At 41.1% G+C, this 3,580-nt stretch overlaps 1 protein-coding gene across 2 annotated transcripts; it reads left to right on the top strand.

Annotated features, from left to right (window-relative positions):
- The first annotated feature begins 147 nt into the window (after nucleotides 1–147).
- LOC127593414 (cyclic AMP-responsive element-binding protein 1-like) lies at nucleotides 148–2,575 on the top strand. 2 transcript variants are annotated; one of them, XM_052054853.1, is made up of 5 exons: nucleotides 148–430; nucleotides 1,330–1,474; nucleotides 1,755–1,823; nucleotides 1,947–2,055; nucleotides 2,212–2,575. In XM_052054853.1, the coding sequence occupies exons 2-5, from the start codon at nucleotides 1,381–1,383 to the stop codon at nucleotides 2,351–2,353; spliced, it is 414 nt and encodes a 137-aa protein (XP_051910813.1). In that variant the 5' UTR covers nucleotides 148–430; nucleotides 1,330–1,380; the 3' UTR covers nucleotides 2,354–2,575. The 2 variants fall into 2 exon arrangements, with proteins under 2 accessions (XP_051910813.1, XP_051910812.1); XM_052054852.1 differs by lacking the exon at nucleotides 148–430 and adding an exon at nucleotides 931–1,041.
- The last annotated feature ends 1,005 nt before the right edge of the window (nucleotides 2,576–3,580 follow it).

Here is a 3,580-nt window from a genome sequence, read left to right as displayed (position 1 = left end):
ATTTCAGAGCAGGAAACACAATCGCTGGTTTTCAAAATAAAAGTCTAAGAGCCTGTACCGGACATACAAAAAATATAGAGTATGAACGCTTGTTATATCACAGTTATACACACTCCCATTTACACCTGTCGACAATTTCGAGCCCGAGGGTGCACAAGTTCCTGTTTTAGATGCCTCCCTCCTCCAACACATCTGATTCAAATCATCGGAAACTGGGCCTCGAGAGCCCCTTTCCAGCCTAATTTAAATATCACCTTCCTCTAACAGGGGCTAGTTTAAATAATCAGCTCACCAGCAAGCTTTGCAGAAGCCTGACAACGATCCTCATCATATAAGTCAGGGGGGCCGGAGGGGGGAGACATCAAAAACAGGCTCTTGGGGGACACACTTGGGCAACAATGATTGAGAGCCTTCAGTCAGGACCTTGCAAGTATGTTTCTGGAATGTGGAACAAGGCTGCAGTAACCTGGGGTCGAAAAACATGCAAGAAAATAACATGAAAATCACATTACTTATGAGCGATGACCACTAGGTATTCATTAGTACATATTGGTTTGACACCGCAAATGATTTCATGTTTCTCTGAATTTAATTTGAACATTTTCAGATTTGGGCACCTTTTACATGTTGTTCCATATTAATAAAAATCACAAAAGCTTACATCCTTACCATATTGAATTAAATCGTAATCCCACTGAATCGAATTGAATCGAATCATTCCACTTGAAAATGTGCTGTTTTTGAATCATGTCGTACCCCGCGTATCAAGATACCTGTAATGGTCTTTTTATTGGTGAGATTCACACCGCTAGATTACAGATATTTGTTTTCCATGCCCATTTTAGAGTATTTCCCCAATGTCATGTGACTTTGAAGCCAGCACATTCTGATCTTTGATGTAACTGGTTTGTCACTTCATAAAGGCAAACGGCTCCGGTTGAAAGGTGGGTGCAATGGGGGTTGGACTTATAAACCAGCACGCACATTCTCAACCATTTTTTTTCTGGGGCCTAGCCAGGGCAGTGTGTTACTGCAATGGATGTGAGTATTTGAAAACGTGTTTAAGTTAGTAAGAGGCCATATTAACATTTAGATAAAATCACTTCAAGGTTGTGAGGTTAAAGTACTTTGTTTTATGTCACATTTATTGAGATATGTTGTGATTATAGAACAGACTGAAGAAAGTTAACCCACGCATGATTTATACAGAAATATATTTGAATTTGAATTTGACCTTGCCCTTGCCCTTGCCCATTGATCATGTGTCCAAAAGAATGGACAGTGCTTGCTGTGAAATGTAATTGATTGATATGTTGTCCCTTTCTCTAGTCTCCCCCATCGAACAATTTATCCATTGAGGGGACACAGACACTGTCAGCCATGACCATCAACTCACAGGCCCTTCCATCGGATTCAAATTCTTCAGAATACTATCCATGGACGTATCAGAATCACTGTTTCCCAGGATTTCAAGGTAAAAATCGTTTGTACTTGTGTCTCCAAACATGGCTGTTCTCCCTTTTTTGATGTTTTGTCCACTTTAAAGAAGGGACATTGGAATTTCCAGTTTCTTCAATTTGGGCTTTCGAACGTCCGAATGTCATCGTTCCACTTTAAAATGTACCGTCCATGAATTGAGACACTTTGAGTCAGATTCGTTCGCAACAACTTTGTTGTTCCCATCAACGCAACCGAGGTCTCCAAAGAGAAGTTTCTGATGTAACGCCAGACCAGTGTTTGAACATATTTTTCAGGTGCTGCATTCTGCTACCAGAGTGAAGGAGCGCAAGTTGTGCCAATCGCCTTGACGACGACGCAACCAGGTAGGGAGATTAAATACACACACACACACAAAAGAACCAGAATGAATAATTTTATTTTGAAGTTGTTTGTATAGGCCATTCATGTCATGTGTCACGTTTAATACATCTCCGCCGGGTCTGCAGGTGACCTGACTGCCCCTCATCTCCAGTACGCCAGCCCCATTTTCACACATGCCGTGCCACAGGGCGGCGTCCCTCGTAAACAGTCAGAACGCAGCCTGATGAAGAACAGGTAGAAGAAATGTCAGTTGCATAAGCTTAGTTGATAAATTGGCCATGTTCATGTGAACGGTTATGATAGGCGCCTTTAGGAAGAGTATTCTAGTTTTATTTCTACATGCTTCAGCTTACACATACGTATGAATTTGCTTCATGGGCTCTCTTCCAGGGAAGCTGCCCGCGAATACAGGCGGAGGAAAAAGGTCTATATTCAAGATCTTGAGAAACGTGCGGAAAAGCTTGAAACGGAAAATATGGCCTTGAAGGAAGAACTGAAAACCTGGAAAATGGGGCAACAGAAATTTCAATAATTTTCCCACAACTGGCTGGAATTCTTTCAGAGTCTGCGTTTGAATTGCACGCTTCTGTTAATAATATGACAGTTATTTTTTTTTAATTATTTGGTTACCGGGACACGTTTGTACATGCAGCCTGCAGTGAATATTCTGGAATGTTTAGCTTCAGTGATTTTATGTCACAAGCTAGCGAATAATTCAATCACATCAGATTTCTGGAATTTAAAAAAATACCCCCTCACCCTCCAAAAAATAAAAAATAAAGCCAGAATGCAGGCAATGCGGAATTGTCATAGAACTGTCCAACTGTTCAAGTGTTTGAAATTGTGACATGAATCATGGAGGCAAATCCAAATTTTTTTATCAAGATGGAGGATTAGTTCAATGATTTTGCAAATATGAGCAAATGAGTATTGTCCAGCACTGGTATGGTTGTGGTGATAAAAAAAAAGTGTTGCTTTGAATACTTGAAACAAAATGTGCAAAAGACTTGCACAGTATATAAGAGGTCTGATAACAGATACTGTGTTGAGCAGTGTCATGATACGTCAACGGGAGGAGGCGTCACTGACGGATTTTTGCACAGCCCCATGCAAATGAACTAGAACTGTGACTTTTACTTTCATTCCAAATACTGTTGAAAACTGTTTTCTCCTCCTTCCTTCCGCAAAGTAGGCTTCTTTTTTTCATTCACCTCTTCTTACATAATCTCAAGAGTGAGCGAGCGGGCAGCAGGTGTGTGACATTTGCGTTTTTGTCACACACACAACATTATGGGTCACTGGAAGTTCAATATGACACCCGATGGCAACGAATTGTTGGTTTGCTCTACATGAGGGCTACTCCATACTTGGAGTACCTGATTCATTTTTGAAACCAATATTGACCGTAGCTACACAGCTCTTTGCTGTGTGAACGGCGTTTACAAAATAAGTTGTTGCACTTCATGTTGCTGTGCGGTTCAGCAGTTGCGTGCTATCTTTAGGAATGTTTTCTTGCAAAAGATCCCTTTGCACAGGGGAAAAAATGGTATGTGTTAGTTTTTGTTTGTTTTTTTTTTTGCTTCAAAGCCTTTGTAGTTTGGGAATTATTCCTGTATAATTGCAGTGGAGCATTAAAAGATATTACCATTGTATTCTGTGTATTGTTCATTCATTCATTCATCTTCCGTACCGCTTGATCCTCACTAGGGTCGCGGGGGGTGCTGGAGCCCATCCCAGCCGTCTCCGGGCAGTAGGCGGG

Source organism: Hippocampus zosterae, chromosome 20, assembly GCF_025434085.1.
Source record: "Hippocampus zosterae strain Florida chromosome 20, ASM2543408v3, whole genome shotgun sequence".
Lineage (NCBI taxonomy): Eukaryota > Metazoa > Chordata > Actinopteri > Syngnathiformes > Syngnathidae > Hippocampus > Hippocampus zosterae.
This window is presented reverse-complemented; position numbering and strand designations above follow the sequence as displayed.

Coding starts and splice junctions, on each gene's coding strand:
- LOC127593414 (XM_052054852.1), top strand. Junction 1,475..1,754: donor CTGTTTCCCAGGATTTCAAG/GTAAAAATCGTT, acceptor CATATTTTTCAG/GTGCTGCATTCTGCTACCAG. Junction 1,824..1,946: donor CTTGACGACGACGCAACCAG/GTAGGGAGATTA, acceptor CCGGGTCTGCAG/GTGACCTGACTGCCCCTCAT.